Source organism: Bos indicus x Bos taurus, chromosome 2 (assembly GCF_003369695.1).
Source record: "Bos indicus x Bos taurus breed Angus x Brahman F1 hybrid chromosome 2, Bos_hybrid_MaternalHap_v2.0, whole genome shotgun sequence".
Classification (NCBI taxonomy): domain Eukaryota; kingdom Metazoa; phylum Chordata; class Mammalia; order Artiodactyla; family Bovidae; genus Bos; species Bos indicus x Bos taurus.
This window is the reverse complement of record NC_040077.1, coordinates 6216358-6231817: the sequence shown is the minus strand read 5'-3', so window position 1 is coordinate 6231817 and position 15460 is coordinate 6216358. Positions and strand designations below refer to the sequence as shown.

Below are 15460 nucleotides of genomic sequence, written 5' to 3'. Positions count from 1 at the left end.
AACCCACTCCACTGTTGCCTGAGAAATCCTGTGTTCAGAGGAGCCTGGCGGGCTAGTCCGTGGGGTTGCAAGAGTAGGACATGACTTAGTGACTAAACAACAATATAATTACTAAATGTATGTAAGTTTTGTTGTCCTCAGAGCATCATTTCTTCTATGTTGATGTTACACCACATATTTAAGGAATTCTTCAGATCTGAAATTGACTCCTTACTGTTCTATTTAATTCTTTCTTTTTTTTTTTCCTTTTTAGTTTCCTGTACCTTAAATGGTTTTTAAAACTGGGTAAAATTTAGCTGCTGTGAAGTGCATAGATCTGAACTGTATGTAGATAGTTCATTGTGTTTTCACGTGTGCACACTGCTGAAACCACCACCACAAACAAAATACAGAACATCTCCTTCAGCCCAGAAGGTTCTTTAATGTCACCTACAAGCCAGTCACCACTTGGAGCCACTCTTTTTATTTCCGTCACATTAGTTTGGTTTTGCCAGTACTTGAACTTCTTATATATAAAATCATAATGATACGTACTCCTTTGTGTCCAGCTTCCCCCAAGAAAATGTTTTTGAGGTTTTCATTCAGGTTTGTTGAATGTATCCATATACTTTATTCTTTTTAATCCATAAATAGTACTTAGTTGTGTAAGTGTACCACAATTTGTTTTCTCAGTCTCCACTGATGAAAATTGTTTTCTTTCCAGATTCTGGATATTATGAATTAAGTTGTGTTGTTTAGTTTCCAAATACTTCGAGTTTTTCTAAATATCGTATTGCTGTGCTGCGTGTGCTGAGTGCTTAGTCATGTCTTACTCTCTGTGACCTCTTGGACGGTAGCCTGTCAGGCTCGTCCATCTGTGGGATTTTCCAGGCAAGAGTACTGGAGTGAGTTGCCATTTCCTACCTAAGGGGATCTTCCCACCCAGGAGTTGAACCCGCGTCTTTTTTGTCTCCTACATTGGCAGGCAGATTTGTTACCACTGTGCCACCTGGGAAGCCCACTAATTTCTAATTAATTTTACCATGGACAGGTAAAATGCTGTTAGATTTAAGTCTTCTGAAATTTATTGAGAATCAAGCCCAGCAGCATATCTTGAAGAATGGACATCTAAAATGAATCTGAATTCTATAGTTAGATGTAGTGTGCTAAAGTGACAATTAAGTCAAGATAGTTGGTTCAGTTCAGTTCATTTCAGTTGCTCAGTCATGTCCGACGCTTTGCGACCCCATGAATCACAGGACACCAGGCCTCCCTGTCCATCACCAACTCCCGGAGTTCAGCCAAACTCATGAGCATCGAGTCAGTGATGCCATCCAGCCATCTCATCCTCTGTCGTCCCCTTCTCCTGCCCCCAATCCCTCCCAGCATCAGGGTCTTTTCCAATGTCAACTCTTTGCATGAGGTGGCCAAAGTATTGGAGTTTCAGCTTCAGCATCAGTCCTTCTGTCCTTCCAGTGAACACCCAGGACTGGTCTCCTTTAGGATGGACTGGTTGGATCTCCTTGCAGTCCAAGGGACTCTCAAGAGTCTTCTCTAGCACCGCAGTTCAAAAGCATCAACTCTTCGGTGCTCAGCTTTCTTCACAGTCCAACTCTCACATCCATACATGACCACTGGAAAAACCATAGCCTTGACTAGATGGACCTTTGTTGGCAAAGTAATATCTCTGCTTTTTAATATGCTACCTAGGTTGGTCATAACTTTCCTTCCAAGGTGTAAGCGCCTTTTAATTTCATGACTGCAGTCACCATCTGCAGTGATTTTGGAGCCCCAAAAAATAAGTCTGACACTGTTTCCACTGTTTCCCCATCTATTTCCCATGAAGTGATGGGACCAGATGCCATGATCTTCGTTTTCTGAATGTGGAGCTTTAAGCCAACTTTTTCACTCTCCACTTTAACTTTCATCAAGAGGCTTTTTAGTTCCTCTTCACTTTCTACCATAAAGGTGGGTCATCTGCATATATGAGGTTATTGAGATTTCTCCCGGCAGTCTTGATTCCAGCTTGTGCTTCTTCCAGCCCAGCGTTTCTCATGATATACTCTGCATAGAAGTTAAATAAGCAGGGTGACAATATATAGCCTTGACGTACTCCTTTTCCCATTTGGAACCAGTCTGTTGTTCCATGTCCAGTTCTAACTGTTGCTTCCTGACCTGCATACAGGTTTCTGTCTTTAGTTGTAGAAAATCTCTGGTGGTCTTTAGTTCATTCTAATTGATAATTACTGTGTGTTTCTGTGTGTGTGTGTGTGTGTGTGTATTTGTCACTCAGTTGTGTCTGACTCTTTGCAACCCCATGGACTATACTTGTAATTTTGTTGTGCCTATGGCAGGTGATCTTCTGGAGGAGGGCATGGCAACCCACTCCAGTATATCTTGCCTGGAGAATCCCATGGACAGAGGAGCCTGGTGGGCTACAGTCCATAGGGTGACAAACAATCAGACGTGACTAAAGTGACTTAGCACCCATGTATGGGAGGAGATAAGCTCAGGATCTTCCTACTCTACTTTGTTGGCCACACCTTTGCATCTCTGAATTTTGCTTTTCAAATTCTGTCTGATGGTCTATGACATTCAAATACAATAGTCTGTGTAATGTAGTAATTGATACAGTTTTGTTTTGGTCTACCAGTTTTCCTGTTCCTTCTCAGTTTTGTTTCTCTGTTCCTCCTTGTTTTGGGAGAGACACAGACTCTTTAGGGTTACATGAATATAATTTCATATTTAATTTTAAATTTCTTTATTGGCTTTGCCAGATTTTTTGCTTTGGGGAGTATATTATACATCCTTAATTTATCATAATCTACCTGAGTCTAGCCATGGCTTTGACTATGTAGACCTTTGTCAGCAATGTGATGTCACTTCTTTTTAATACACTGAGTAGGTTTGTCATAGCTTTTCTTCCAAGGGACATGTGTCTTTGGATTTCATAGCTGCAGTCACTGTCTGCAGTGATTTTGGAGCCCAAGAGAATAAAATCGGCCACTGTTTCCACTTTTTTGCCATACGTTTGCCATGAAGTGATGGGACAGGATGCCATGATCTTCGTTTTTTTTGAACATTGACTTTTTAAGCTTTTTCACTCTCCTCTGTCATCCTCATCAAGAGGCTTGATAGTTCCTCTTCACATTTTGCCGTATGAGTGGTGTCATCTGCATATCTGAGGTTGTTGATATTTCTTCTGGCAGTCTTGATTCCTAAAATGTCGATGTTTACTCTTGCTATCTCCTGCTTGTGAAAGTCTCTCAGTAATGTGTGACTCTTTATGATCCCGTGGACTATATGGTCAGTGAAATTCTCCAGGCCAGAATACTGGAGTGGCTAGCCTTTCCCTTAATGCAGGGGATCTTCCCAACCAGGGATCGAACCCAGGTCTCCCACATTGCAGGCAGATTCTTTACCAGCTGAGCTACCAGGGAAGCCCTAGTTGACCACGTGCAATTTACCCTGATTCATTGACCTAACATTCCAAATACCTATTCAACCTTTACAGCATCAGAGTTTACTTTCACCAACAGACAAATCTACAGTGGAGCATCGTTTCTGCTTTGGTCCAGCCTCTTTATTCTTTCTGGAACTATTTCTTCCCTCTTCTGAAGTAGCATATTAGACACCTACCAACCTGGAGGGCTCATCATCCGGTGTTACATCTTTTTGCATTTTCATACTGTTCGTGGGGTTCTCGAGGCAAGAATACTGAAGTGGTTTGCCATTCTCTTCTCCAGTGAGCCATGTTTTGTCATAACTCTACCGTGACTCGTCTGTCAAAAACCTATTAAAAATTTGTTTGAAATTCAAACATCTATGTCATCTTGAAAATGGTTTCTACTGGTCATTTTTTCTCTTTCCCATAACTCACATTGTCCTGTTTTATTGCTTGAGTGTTATCTTTTGCTTGTGTAATGGACATTTTTGATGCTATGTTGCAGAAACCCTGGGTTCTATTATCTTCTGAAAAGTATTGGGTTTTGTTCTACCACACAGTTAAGTTACTGACAGGTCCCCTGGAGCTTGCGGAGGCTTTGTTTTATACTTCCTTTAGGCAAAGACTTTAAATTTTGCTATTAGTCTTAGGGCAACTTCCTGAGTTCTATAATATAGTTGTGTGTTTTTTCCCTAAGAAGTAGCCCTTCTCCAATTTTAATTGAAAGCACAAACTGTTCTCCGAGTCATCTAATTATGTGAAACTTAAGCTCCAAACTCTTCTTTCTTTTGCAGCAGGCAGCTATTGAAATCTCTGTTTAGTTCATTTAGAGTCTAGTGTTTACTTTCCTCTAGATTCTCACACGTAGGATTTTCTGAGATTTTCTTCCTCAATTTCCAGTTGTTTTCGAAGCAGGGGGTTCTATGCTCTGATGACTCAGTCTATTGTGAGTTCAGCTTTCTGACTGAGGTCTTGCTATTCTCCCATAATGCTGGGGACTGCATCTGGTTAAAAGTGGTATAAATGTGGATCTCTTCAAGGGTTGAATCCATTCCAAATCCTCTTGCTTTTCAGTACTCTTCAGTGCCTGTATTAGTCGATTTCGTTATTTTGTTCTCAGCTTATCATGGTTATATATGGGTGGGTTAGTGCAATATGAGCCCCTTTGCATTACTGTGCCTGGAATGCCACCTCTTTATTTTTTATAACATTTACTTAAGATGGTTAATATATTTCTCATGACTTTATTAGATCATCTTTATATTTATTCATAGATATGAAGAGAAAGCTGCTAAAGACTTGGAAAGATACAATAAGCAAATAAAGAGAGCCATCGAACAGGAGTCACAAGTATCATTAAAAGATGGAAAAAAAAGGATGAAACCCACCAGTGTGTGGAATTTGGCACAGAAGCACAAGTTGAAAACCTCACCATCTAATCAGCCAAAACTTGATGAGCTCTTTCAGGCCCAAATCGAAAAAAAAAAGAACCAAAACATTAAAATAGTTCAGATCCCCTTCTCTATGGAAAACTTAAAAAAGAATTTTGATACACAGAAGAAATTTGACTTAGAAGAAAAGGACGAATTTTGCTTGATCCACAATCTCAAGTTTCCTGACGCATGGCTGATTACATCCAAAACAGAAATAATGTTGTTAAATTCATATAGAGTGGAAGAAGCTCTGCTATTTAAAAGACTTCTTGAGAATCACAAACTTCCTGCAGAGCCACTGGAAAAACCAATTATATTAACAGAGAGGTATGGTGAAGTAATATTTTTTTTTTACCCTTAACAACATTTACTAATTGAAATTGAAGGTGAAAAGTTGAATTTCCTAGTATGGAAAAGTGGTATTTATTTAAAGAAATTGTATAATTTGATTTCTAATATTTAGTAGAATTAATTGCTTTTAAATAATTTTAGAATATTCTAGATAGTTTACTTCTGCACTTAATAAATAGTAAGCTCAGTCCCCCACCACCTGTACATTAGTAACTTCCCCAGGGTAATTCTGACATTGGATTGCCATGGCGCTTCTTGTGTAGTCTTTGTTTTAACATTTCAAACATATACCAACATAGAATTATACAATGCTTGCCTTTATCAGTAGTTATCAAGGTTTTCCCACATTTCCTCTCTCTGTCCTTGATATTTATATATGCACGTGTATGTTTTTCCTTTTGGTAAAGGATTTAGAATGATTCCCACCTAAAAGAGTTTTCAGTGTATCACTAAAGTGGCCATTTTCTTACGTAGCTACAATGCCTTTTTTCATACCCTGCTGCTGCTGCTCCTGCTAAGTCGCTTCAGTCGTGTCCGACTCTGTGCGACCCCGTAGAGGGCAGCCCACCAGGCTCCCCCATCCCTGGGATTCTCCAGGCAAGAATTGTGTTCTCTCTACACAATACTAATTCATTGGGATTGTCTCTCATTGTGTCAGAATGTATTTTTGTATATTTTGGATTATCAAGTTTAATTTACATCTAACCCAGGTCCAGCCACTACATTTTGTTATGTATTTTAAATGTTTTCTAATATCATACCATTAACTTATTGTGGATACTTAGTCACTTATTTGTTAGAATATCCCATTGTCTCTATTTGTCTGTCTTGTTTCCTTGTGGTGATGTTTAACTTGTTTTTCCCTCTCCCATTTTTAAATGGATATTAGTTCAGGAGGATTGAATAGATTTAGATTATACTTTCTGGTAAGACTGCTTAATAGGTGATACTGTGTGCTTCATATTTCATCACATCAAAAGGCACTCATCACTAGGTTCAGGGAAGCCTGGTGTGCTGCAGTCCGTGGGGTTGCAGAGTCAGAAACGACTGAGCGACTGAACTGAAATGAGCTACTGACAAACTGACATTCCACCTTAAAGTTCCCGGTTAACTTTTCCATAATGGTTTTATCCACAGATGATTATTGCCTGCACTAATATAGATTATAAAATGGAGTATTTGCTGTTCATATCCTACATGAGCAAATTGTTTTCTCTTAAATATCTATTAACTAAAATACTAACATTTCACATTTTTATACTTAATATTTATTTTTTTAGCCTTGCATAGGTAGAAGTTATGATAAAGGAGGTAACCTAAAATTTAAAAGATGTGAGTTTGTTTTGTAGGACAAAAATCTGTATCAGAACATACAGAAATAAATCAAAACTCATTTTAAAAATGTATTCAAACCCTTGTGTTACAGACACTTCCTCCAGAAAGAAAAACAGGGCTAGAAACAGAAAAACATCTGATAAAGCTGTCTTTGAGTATAAAATTTCAAATACACTCCAGCAGTTTTTAACAGGAGAGAAAAGTACTGTCAAATTTTTTAACTTTTAATTAAACCTAAGGGTGTATTAATTTTTTAAAATTCTTCCTTTGACAATTTCCTGAGCCAGTTTAAAGAGAATACTGCAGTAGTAATAACAGTAACTAAAATCCAATTACCTTCACAGTATTCTCTTTAAACTGGCTTAGGAAATTGTGAAAGGAAGAATTTAAAAGAATTAATACACCCTTAGGTTTAAACAGTTACAAAATTTGACAGTACTTTTCTCTCTCTTCCCTTTAAAAGAGCTAGAGTGTATTTCAAATTTTATACTCGATTGTTATTCTAAATGATGTTTGTAAATTTTCATTTATATCAAAAATCTTTTTGTGCTTGTATGAATTACAGGTTTTTAAAAATATTTTTCTTTATGATACTCTATTATAATACATTAAAATTATTAAAATATATGACATAGATTAAAAATTACATTAAAATTATTATTTGGGTCCATACAGCCTGAGAATAATCTTTCATATTTGTTTTTTTATTTTTTTTTATTTTTAAACTTTACATAATTGTATTAGTTTTGTCAAATATCAAAATGAATCCGCCACAGGTATACATGATATTTGAATAGCAGCAAAGCTTCATTCAAAATTCTTTTCCCCTTTCTTCTGAAATGTGCCATCCCCATCATAAGTTTTTAAAAACTGAGTCATAAATAGGATAATTAAGTGTTGGTAAGTGTTGGACTGCTTTTGCATCAGATTTCTAATGCAGGTTGTATAGTTTATCTCTCAACAGAATAGAGATCTATAAAATACAAAGTAAGAGCTCAATAATAATAACAAAAGTGGCTAATATTTATTGCACTCTTACTGTATGATAGGAACTTCACTAAGGTTTTTGCTTTCATGATCCTCCCTTCACAACAACCTAATGAGAGGTATCCACATTTTAATAAGGAAACAAGTACAGAAACATCAAGTAACTTACCAAGGTTCATACAGTCAGTATGTAAGTGGTGTATGTACGATTCCAATCTTGACAGTAACTCTGGATCCTGCACCACTGCTTTCTACACTGTATCATCATCACCACCACTGCCACCACTGCTGGCTCTCAGATTGATCTTCTGAATATTGGGTTGCACCAGACAGAGCACCTCTGCTATATAACCAAAGTTCTCCTCTCTGTGGTATCCGCTCTCCTCAACCTTTCAGAGATGATAAGCAAAGACATTATCCATTTACTTTCTCGAGGAGTTCAGGATTTTAATGAACAAGAGGCAGCTTATCATCCTGCGCCGGATAGACTGTAGAATAGTGCCTTACACACCTACCATATGGTGGGTGTCAAGAGACACATTACTGTGAATAACATGTTATGAAGCACCCTGAGCAGGCCTAAAACCAACATGAAAGGTTAATTTCTGCCCTAGATAATCTTTCACCACCTCAAAATTTTGTTTAATGCTTTTACCACTCGGAACCATGTCATAGGCCACCTTTGGCAAACATATCATGCCTATAGTATACAGAAGAAATCTCTCCGGAGTCCTGAATTATTAAATTTTTACGTTCCTGGGAGAAAAGGTTACATGCTTATCTTCTTATTGAAGAAGCCTTGACTAATGACAGAATATTACGCAAGGTGGACTGCATCAATAACTTGACAGTGTATTGTGTCATGGCATTATTTATAAATAAAGTTTTCATTTGTAGTATATCGAAAGCACTTTTTAAATTTCACATTTAGTTTGTAAAGTTGTAGAAGATAGAAACTGGCTTTTGTCTATTCCTTTCTGTACACTGTATGTGGTAGGTCTATGAAGTATTAAGCAAATGTAAAAGCAGTAGAGTTTCTCACAGGGCTCCTTACACCGTTGTATTTTGGTTACTGATAATAACATTTTTAAAGGGCCTTCAGATTAACTTTTTTCCATAAATTCTCTTATTTTACTTTAAATATTTAAGAAGTTAAAGGGCCATAATTTCTTTTTCAGTCTTTTTAATGGATCCCATTATTTAGAGATTTTACATAAAATGACAGCAGATGACCAAAGGTACAGCGGATCAATTTACCTGTCCGATCCTCGTCTTACAGCAAATGGTTTCAAGATAAAATTGATACCAGGTATGATACTATGGTTTAATATTTCCCGAGTCAGAAAAATAAATCTTGTTCCAAAAGTTACTTTTGGGTTTCATAATTTATAGATAGGATGGTATGTTTTTGTCTCACCACAAGTATGATGTCAGCTGTATAAAAACACTGTATTTCCAAAAGGTCACTTCTGCCTGAAACAAGCAAGTTTGGCATCTCTTGCAGTCCATTGCTTTGTGTTTAGCATTTCCATAACTAACAACTAGAATTTTTGCCATCCTTTGTAACAACATGCATACTGCCTGCTGCATCTAACTAAATTATTAAATACTCCTTAGCTGATGAAGCACAAATAAACATGTAGAATATTGGAATCAGCTAACAAAATTGGACGTCTCTTTTTCTTTTCTAAAATGATTTACTTGTTTTCCCAAGGAGGTGTCTAACATCAACAGTCTTACTGTTTGGAGAGTGAATGATTTGCTTCCATGGCTTTGCTATCAGTTCAGTTGCCGAGTTGTCTCTGACTCTTTGCAACCCCATGGACTGCAGCACGCCAGGCTTCCCTGTCCATCAGCAACTCCCGGAGTTCACTCAACCTGTTGTCCATCGAGTCGGTGATGCCATCCAACCATCTCATCCTCTGTCGTCCCCTTCTCCTCCTGCCTTCAATCTTTCCCAGAATCAGGGTCTTTTTCAATGAGTCAGTTCTTCACATCAGGTGGCCGAAGTACTGGAGCTTCAGCTTCAGCATCAGTCCTTCCAGTGAATATTCAGGACTGATTTCCTTTAGAATTGACTGGTTTGATCTCCTTGCAGCCCAAGAGACTCTCAAGAGTCTTCTCCAACACCACATTTCAAAAGCATCAGTTCTTTGGCGCTCAGCTTTCTTTATGGTCCAGGCTTTGCTATAAAGCCTGTTATAATACTGTTTGTTTACTATGGAGATTCACCAGGTGAGGAGAAAAAGGAAAATTCATCTGGCTAGGAGACTTCAGTTTTCCTGGCTGGCCCCTTCTCTGTTCTTTCATAGTTTCCATACTTAACTGCCTCTGCCCTGTCTACCCCTGCTTCCCAGGCGGCGCTAGTGGTAAGGAAAGAAAGTGAAGTGAAAGTGAAGTCGCTCAGTCGTGTTCACTCTTTGCGACCCTATGGACTGTAGCCTATCAGGCTCCTCCGTCCATGGGATTTTTCAGGCAAGAGTGCTGGAGTGGATTGCCATTTCCTTCTCCAGGGGATCTTCCCGACCCAGGAACCCATCTGCAAATGCAGGCCAGTCTTGTCCTGTTACTTTGCCTTCTGTCTGGTATCAAGAGGCACAAAGGTTCCAGGATGAGTGATTCCACTGTCCCCTGGCCCACTCGCCCCTAAACTTGCCACGGGCAAAGTGTAGAAAAATAAAACAATGTAGAAAAATTTTAAAGGAATGATTTACTGAGACATGAAGAGAAAATAAGTAAAAATGATATACAAAACCATGAAATAGGATATATACAGAAAATGCTTTGGTGTTCCATACTTTAATTTTATTGACTAGCAGTTTTAAGAAAACCTACTCAGAACTTACTACCCCCTACCTCAATCCTGGATATTTAGATTTGGAGTAAAGAGTTAGTTCAAGTCCCAAATCTGCCATTTAAATACATGTTGCAGGGGAAGTCAGTTGGCCTCAATGTTTCTGCATCAATAGCAGCTAATAATAATTATAGGCATGACAGTACATGTATTAATTAATTTGATCTTTCTAAAGGCCTATGGTTCAGTTACTATGCACATTTTTTACAGTTAGAAAAATCAAGGCAGGAGAAATTTAGTTTGCTTAAGTATAGAGAGTTAATGATACAACCAGGATATGAACCCAAGCAATCTGCCTTTAAAACCTAGCTCTTATGTTTAGTTCCTATTAAAATTGATATATTTACTTCATGAAGGTCAGTTAGCATAGTACGTGCCAATGGTATGTGTTTAAATTTTCTCTTCCCATTCTCCAGCACCTCCTCCCTTGTACCTCAGTCGGTAAAGAATCTGTCTGCAGTGCAGGAGACCGGGGTTCAATCCCTGGGTTGGGAAGATCCCCTAAAGAAGGAAATGGCAACCCACTCCAGTATCCTTGCCTGGAAAATCTCATGGACAGATGGAGCCTGGTGGGCTGCAGTCCATGGGGTCACAAAGAGTCGGGCACGACTGAGCAACTAACACTTACACTCATTTTTTAGGTCCTCTTAGAAATCTTTTTTCCTCAGGGCTTCTGGCATTTAAAAATTTATTTGAAGATTTCTTTGGAAGGAATGATGCTGAAGTGGAAACTCCAGTACTTTGGCCACCTCATGCGAAGAGTTGACTCATTGGAAAGGACTCTGATGCTGAGAGGCATTGGGGGCAGGAGGAGAAGGGGACGACAGAGGATGAGATGGCTGGATGGCATCACTGACTCGATGGACATGAGTCTCAGTGAACTCCGGGAGTTGGTGATGGACAGGGAGGCCTGGCGTACTGCGATTCATGGGGTTGCAAAGAGTCGGACACGACTGAGCGACTCATCTGATCTGATCTGATCTGATGAATCAAGGAGTTCATGTATGTGTGTAGCAGATATTTTTTTCTTAGTCTATTTTCCTAAATAACTTTGTGGTATTGGTGGCAAGTACTTTTTTTTTTTTTCATGAAAGATGTTATCACAACAATTTTTGTTTAAGTTAGGATAATTAGCCTGTCTGTTTCAGGAGCATGTTTGTTTTTGAGTTACCCAATAAGTTTCTGTTTCATGGACGCATTTAACTTGTAGATAGTGTTTTTAAAAGTCCTATAAATGCAGGGTACTTTGCATGGCACCAAGATATAAAAATGAATAAGCTAGTCATCTGCAAGCTGACTTGTTTTGAGTGGAATTTACTCAGATTATCATCAGCATGTTTCTCTTCTCTGTAACAGATCAAGGTAAAAATATTCATGTTTCCTTTCTTCATTTTTTTTAGCTGTTTTTTCCTTCATTATTCTTTGTCATTTTTTAAAAAAGACTATTTCTTGTCTTTTAGTGAGTTTTACTGTATTGGACTAACTTTTGATCAGCAGTTCGCCAGTTGCCAGAAAACATCTTTGGATAATAGTACTTGAAAGAGAGGAATAATACATTTGGCTTTAAGGAAAAGGATTCTTAATGTGACCTTAAAGAAATATGATTGTTAATGAGAATAGCTTTTGTTCTGTATCAGTAAGAATTACCCATTTGGGGAACTGCAAGCTTGTCAGATCACTTATTAAAGTATTTTCAGAAGATGGGGAAGCATTTCACAGAATTTATGAAAACTTCTTGAACATTATTTTAAATGTCTCTTAAGTTTTCCTTATCTATATTCTGCAAACAGAGATTAACATATTGTTCAATTTCCTCATTTGTTCCCATATACTTTTTACCCAGGCTTCTCTGGTGACTCAAGATGGTAAAGAATCCATGGGCAATGCAGGAGACCTGGGTTCAGTCCTGAGGTTGGGAAGATCCCCTGGAGGAGGGCATGGCAACCCACTCCAGTATTCTTGCCTGGAGAATCCCCATGGACAGAAGAGCCTGGTGTGCTACAGTCCATGGGGTTGCAAAAAGTCAGACACAACTGAGCGGCTAAGCACACACAGCGATTTTTACCCATATCCACAAAATGTTCCTGCATTCATGTAGTCAGTATTAAATGTTTCAGTCTATTCATACTGCAAATAATATAGAACTAGCAATAATGAAAAGTCTCTTGACTGATAAATTTTACTATCTGTATATATATATGTATAAAAAGATGTTTACTGGAATATTCTGCTACTTCCTCTTTGCCTATCTAATCCCTGTTTCAAGTCCCATTTAAGTTCGGTTGGTTGCTCAGACTCTCATTTTGTCTCCCTTTACTGAACTCTATTTTTATCCCTGAACACTTGATTATGTATCTTCTTATATTGTTCTCCAGTTATTTCCTGGGAGGAACATTAGGATGCCTGCTCTGTTTATTATACCACCAGTGTATCTGCCATTCAGGTCAAGGAACTAGTCTGTAAATGGCAGGTTAGGAATGGGTTCATCTCAGGACCTGAAACTCTTCAAGCTACATCACTCCTCTTTTAAAATTTTCCCTTTGATGGCTTATCCAACATTGGACTATCTCTTTTTCTTTACTTATAGGTAACATTTTGTGGTCTGCAATATTAAGAATACTGTTGCACAGATAGAGCCAAAAAACCCAAATCTTTGCTATTTTCTAAAAAATCATAAAATGTGTTCTAAAGCTAAATTTGATGCTTGGGAAGTTCAAATAATATGTCGGATTTAAACATTATTCTAAAAACTAAACATTAGTATTTCATTTCCTCAAACTGCTAATATATTAATGTTACTATAGTGGTAATCATTTTATAGCTTATCTGTATATTTACCAACACTTTGTGCACCTTAAATTTACACAGTGTTATATGTCAAACATATCTAAATAAAGCTGGCAAAAAATAACTTACTATATTTTTATAATAACTTGTAAGAACTAATCTTCAGAATAATTCAGGCTTTTAGATATTAAACCAGTAGGATAGAATCTGAATAGCAACAGTTGTTAAAACATTTAAACCAGTTTTATTTTAATAAATATCATGGGACTCCATTTTCTCTCCAGAGTAAGAAATGTTCTAAACAAATGTAGGGAACAGAACAATAATATCTGAGATTAAATGATATAAAGTACATATGGTTTCTTTGAGCACTTATGACTTAATGTGAATGTGCAATCCTGTGGGAAGTTATTATTTGTTCTTCAACTAGGGAACAAAACTTTTTCCGACAATATTAGATTCTAATGAATGTTCACCAAATATTTTAACAGTGATTTTGTTTTTCTTAGATATTTTCTGGAATACCGTTAAAACAAAATTTAACTATATGTGTGTTTTTTTTTTTTTTTTTTTCTTTTAGGAGTTTCCATTTCTGAAAACTCCTTGGAAATAGAAGGAATGGCCAATTGCCTTCCATTCTACGGAGTAATGGATTTAAAAGAAATCCTTAATGCTATATTAAACAAAAATGCAAAGGAAGTTTACGAATGTAGACCTCGCAAAGTGATAAGTTATTTAGAGGTATGTATTATTAGCTAATGTAGATTGGCTAGATTTTAAGGTACTTAACTCTTAATAAAATAGTAAGTGATTTTGAAATTCTAGATTTGTTATCTGTTCACAAGAGGAAAAGCTGCTTCAGTGTCACCTGGAGGAAACTTTCCCTAACCATACTCTCTTTATCACAGTACTCAGTTTAATTTTGTACAGTTACTTGCTGAAATTTTGTCTTTTAAAGAATTTATTTATTTTTAATTGGAGAATAATTGCTTTACAATGTTGTATTGGTTTCTGCCATACATCAACATGAATGAGTCATAGGTATACATATACTCCCTCCCTCATGAGCCTCCCTCCCATTTCCCACCCCATTCCACCCCTCTAGGTTGTCTAGGTTATCTTTTTATCTTTCTGCTTCTCTGCACTAGAATGTCAGTTTCAGAAGAGCAAGGATGTTGCTTTTCTTATTCCCTGCTGTATTTGTAGAACCTACAACAGTGACTAGCACATAATTGTTGTTTAGTAAATATTTGTTGAGTGAGTGAATAATTAAAGAATATAATCAATTTTCTGTCTTCCTATTTGCCAGTAAAAACCTGTTTTCTGCTTCAGGTATATCACAGTAAAATGTATGGCTTTCTCTCCACAGGGAGAAGCAGTACGTCTGTCTAGACAATTACCCATGTACTTATCAAAAGAGGACATGCAAGATATTATCTACAGAATGAAGCACCAGTTTAGAAATGAAATTACACGGTGTGTTCATGGTCGCCCATTTTTTCATCATTTAACCCATCTTCCAGAAGCTACATAATTATGTTTCAGAAAATTTGTTACTGTTGAAGTCAATATGGTCATAAAATAATGAATCAGGTTTAAACTATCTGTGTACTATCATGAGTTAAATGGTTGTTTTGTAAATAAGGAATCACTGGCCTGTTTGTATATTGAAAATTTTTTCAAAATTATAAAAAATTAATAAACTAATATAGACTATTAATTCATTTTATTCTCAAGAACCAACCTTCATAATAACTGCTAAGTTGCTGCTAAGTCACTTCAGTCGTGTCTGACTCTGTGCAACCCCATAGACGGCAGCCCACCAGGCTCCCCCGTCCCTGGGATTCTCCAGGCAAGAACACTGGAGTGGGTTGCCATTTCCTTCTCCAATGCATGAAAGTGAAGTCGCTCAGTCGTATCTGACTCTTAGCGACCCCATGGACTGCAGCCTACCAGGCTCCTACATCCATGGGATTTTCCAGGTAAGAGTACTGCTATTAATAATAATAGCACAATTACTATTGGTTATAAACTCTAAATTGAAAAATACTTAACTGTTCTTGGGTGGTTAATTTACTCAGTCCAATGAGTCAACTGTTCTCATCAGATGATTACTTTGGTCATCTGATTCAAAGGGCTGACTCATTGGAAAAATCCCTGATGCTGGGAAGGATTGAGGGCAGAAGGAGAAGAGCGCATCAGAGGATGAGATGCCTGGATGCTGTCACCGATGCAGTGGACATGGACTTGGGCAAACTTCGGGAGATGGTGAGGGACAGGGAGGCCTGG

General features: G+C 37.6%; 1 protein-coding gene across 3 annotated transcripts in view; it reads left to right on the top strand.

The window, feature by feature from the left end:
* The window catches only part of PMS1 (PMS1 homolog 1, mismatch repair system component), a 131029-nt gene extending 116134 nt beyond the window's left edge, over positions 1-14895 (top strand). For 2 of the 3 annotated variants that reach the window (XM_027555512.1, XM_027555530.1), the window contains exons 10-13: positions 4699-5184; positions 8709-8839; positions 13752-13912; positions 14541-14878. In XM_027555512.1, coding sequence (XP_027411313.1) covers positions 4699-5184; positions 8709-8839; positions 13752-13912; positions 14541-14705 — 943 coding nt within the window. In that variant the 3' untranslated portion in view covers positions 14706-14878. Of the gene's footprint in view, positions 1-4698; positions 5185-8708; positions 8840-13751; positions 13913-14540 lie in introns of all 3 variants that reach the window. The other variant, XM_027555522.1, reaches the window with a different exon arrangement.
* The last annotated feature ends 565 nt before the right edge of the window (positions 14896-15460 follow it).